Source organism: Alosa pseudoharengus, unplaced genomic scaffold (assembly GCF_046254945.1).
Source record: "Alosa pseudoharengus isolate Yale_2024_CS ecotype anadromous, Long Island Sound unplaced genomic scaffold, YU_APseudo_1.1 YU_APseudo_1.1_scf_11, whole genome shotgun sequence".
Taxonomy (NCBI): Eukaryota; Metazoa; Chordata; class Actinopteri; order Clupeiformes; family Clupeidae; genus Alosa; species Alosa pseudoharengus.
This window is the reverse complement of record NW_027468576.1, coordinates 31,000,246-31,003,739: the sequence shown is the minus strand read 5'-3', so window position 1 is coordinate 31,003,739 and position 3,494 is coordinate 31,000,246. Positions and strand designations below refer to the sequence as shown.

Below are 3,494 nucleotides of genomic sequence, written 5' to 3'. Positions count from 1 at the left end.
AGCCCCCCCCCCCCCCCCCCACACACACACACACACACACACACACACACACACACACACACACACACACATTTCCGCTCATTCAGTTCAGGCTGTCCCATCTGTTCTGCTCTGTGAAGCACAAATTGACAAATTGCCCACTTTCACCCACATTGACAGACACATGCACCTCACCTCACACACACACACACACACACACACACACACATGCTGATCCATGTGCAAGTTTGATCTTGCCCTCTATTTCCTCACGCTGCGGCAGCCCAGGTCACATGGGCAGCCTGCTCTGCTCTCCGCTCCTGGCCGGCCGACACCTCTCTGACTATTTCAGCTGGAGGCATCTACCCAGGGGGCACTCCACTCCCCTGACCTCACCTCTCGCAAATAGCGCCAAAACACAGAAATACTACTTGGCCTCGACAACAACAAACTGTTGTTATGGGAAGAGTGTGTCTGTGTGTATGTTTGTATCTGTGTGTGTGTGTGTCATGTAGGGGATCTTCCTCTTTCTATCCATCTTTCTTTCTCTCTCTCTCTCTCTCTTTTTCTCTCTCTCTCTTTCACACACACACACTCATTCTTCCGTCCGTCACGGAGTTTGTGACCTCACCGTCTCAGTCTGGAAAGGTGACCTTTCACCCTGCCCATTGTTGCCGTGGTAGCCCGGCCGCTCCTGTCAGGGTGTTAATAGACGTGGAAGGATAGGGAGAAAACGAGGTATGGATAGAGATAGATGGATGGATGTGGACGAAGAGAAAGAGACCAGGGGTGAGGTGTGCATGCGTGTGTGTGTGTGTGTGTGTGTGTGTGTGTGTGCGCGCCTGCAACAGGTGGTGCTGATTTACAGGGGGAGGGATGCAGGCGTTAGCCGGACCCTCCTCGTGCTCCTCACGGCAGACGGCACATCAAAGCGCTCACTGAGCACCGCAGCCCGTGCCACAGAGAAAGAGAGAGGCTGTCAAACACACACACACACACACACACACACACACACACACACACACACATACACACACACACACACACGGAATGCCATCGCCTTTCTCCTCATACCCTCCCTTTTACTTTCAATACAATTCTTCACATTTTCCATCTTTGTCTATTGTCTTAAGTACTGTCAACAGGGACTTCTCTTTCTCTCTCACTCTCTCTTCATGTATATCTTTTCAGAGTCTGTGTTCTCTCCCTCTACACAACTTTCATTCTCTCTATTCCCTTTTTTCGCCTTCCCTTACTCTCTCTGTCCCATGGCATATTTTTATTCTCTGTCCTCTGTTTCCCTCTTTCTCTCCCTCTCTCTCCTTCTCTCTCTCTCTCTCTCTCTCTCTCTCTTTCCTTTCCTCTTGACCATATGTGCTCATTTATCTCTCCCCAAACCCCCGTTAGAGGGGATGCGCGCACGCACTGGAGTAACATCCAGAAACACATGCTGTCATCTCCCACCTCAAACCCCGGTCCGCTCGGGACAAATTACGCAAATCAGCAGCAACCTCTCAACTCTCTCACAAAGCGCATGGGAGAGAGAGAGAGTGTGTGTGTGTGTGTGTGTGCGTGTGTGTGTGTGTGTGTGTGTGTGAGAGTCCGGTGTGCACATCTCTGAGTGACAACACTGTAAACACTGCGGTGTGCAAGAAAACATTTGGTGTCCCAGCAGTTCACATGCAAACTACACTACAGCATTCGGCTACTCTGTCTAATGCACATTCTCTCTGTCGTTCCCTCTCTCTCTCTTTCAGCTCCACACACACTCACACACACACACACACACACACACACACACACACACACACACATGCATGCACGCACATGCACAGGTCAAAAACCAGCGAGGCTCCACTGAATGAAAGAGCATATTTTCCCCTGACGCGCGGCACGAGAGTCACGCGCTGTCTGCCCCTTCTCTCTCTCCCTCTCTCCTTCTCTCTCTCTCTCTCTCTCTCTCACACACACACACACACACACACACACACTCCACTTTACTCACATAGAGTCCCATGTGCCGGTCGCCAAAGAAAGGGAACGCCACCGAGATCTCCTGCAGCCCGGAGCCTCCGTCGTCCTGGGCCACCGTCTGCGTGTCGCCCTCGTCCTGCCCGAAAGGGTAGAAGTCCTCCAGGGGCACGGCTGCCCGAGCTCCCCCCGGACGGTCCAGCCACAGCAGCAGGCAGCACCAGAGGCACCACAGGCAGCCGGTCACCGGTCGCGCTCGCAGCCCCATCGCCGGCAGCACAGCCCACGCTTGATTGAGGGGGGGGGGGGGAGAAGGAGGAGAGGATGGAGAGGATGAAGAGGAGCAGCTGGAGGAGGCGCTGTGGAGGAGGAGGAGGAAGAGGGTGCACACGGGCAACCGGGCAGCGCAAGGGACACCCGAAGAGCAGCAGCAGGGCAGGAAGGTGGAAGAGTGGACGCAGGGCAGAGTGGACCAGCGCAGAGCAGTGCAGAGCGGAGCAGAGGAGTGGAGTTGAGCTGGAGCCCCTGAGCTCTCACTGCAGCCAACTCCCCAGCAAGTCAGCAGCCGCAGCAGGCAGAGTCTTGTTAGAGAGAGAAAGAGAGTTTCAGGAACTTGGAAAGAAGTTCTTCCTTCTCTTCTTCTCCTTCTTCCTCCTCTTCTCCTGTCCTTCTGTTTTTATTTGACTCCCTCACCTTCTCTCTCTCCTCCTCTCTCTTTCTTTCTCTTCTTTCTCTGTCCCTCTGTTTTTCTCTCTCCTTCTCTCTCTCTCTCTCTCTCTCTCTCTCTCTCTCCTATTAGTTGGGCAGCCGGTCTGAAACAGGGGGGCAGATTCCTTGCATTCTGCGTGCTGCTGGGTGCTTCGTTCTGAGCCACTCGCCGTCTCTCAGTGAAGGAGTGAGCAGAGAGTGAGAGAGCAGAGGAGGAGAGAGAGAGAGAGAGAGAGAGAAGAGAGAGGGGGAGAGAAGGAGAGAGAGAGTGGGGGGGAGAGAGAGAGAGAGCAAGCAGTGATTCGGCACTGTTTTTTTTTTTTGTTTTTTTTTTTACAATCCAGCGATTTGGTCCCTGATGGCCAGCTTAGAAATATCCTCAATAAAAGCTCTATTCTGCTTGCCAAAAGGACTCCTTTCAGCCACAGCCCCTCCCTCCTGGGATTCTCTACCTCGCATAATTAGGTGGCCTCGGCCAATGGCAGCCCAGAGAGCTGGAAACAGGATAAGCGCAGGGCGGGCCTATGATAATCAAAGAAACGCTTTAGAGCCACTGACAGCTCACCGTCTCTTACTTTCTCTCTCCCTCTCCCTCCAGCACACTCGCTCTCTCATACACACACACACACACACACACACACACTCTCCCCCTTTCTTCCTTCATATTCCCACCCTCTCTCATACACACAAACTCCCTCTCCCAAACACATTCACTGTTTTAAACAAACACACACTCTCTCTCTCACACACACTGTCACTCTTCTCTTTTCTCCTGGGATCTCTCACTTTCTGCCTTCGGTTCCTCTTAACCCTTGATTGCTAAAACTATCTAGGCA

At 52.8% G+C, this 3,494-nt stretch overlaps 1 protein-coding gene across 1 annotated transcript in view; it reads right to left on the bottom strand.

The window, feature by feature from the left end:
- Window positions 1-2,218, bottom strand: part of sned1 (sushi, nidogen and EGF-like domains 1) — a 47,673-nt gene extending 45,455 nt beyond the window's left edge. The window contains exon 1 of the mRNA XM_076275450.1: window positions 1,985-2,218. Within this exon, the coding sequence (XP_076131565.1) occupies window positions 1,985-2,218 (234 nt within the window). The remainder of the gene's footprint in view (window positions 1-1,984) is intronic.
- Window positions 2,219-3,494: the final 1,276 nt, after the last annotated feature.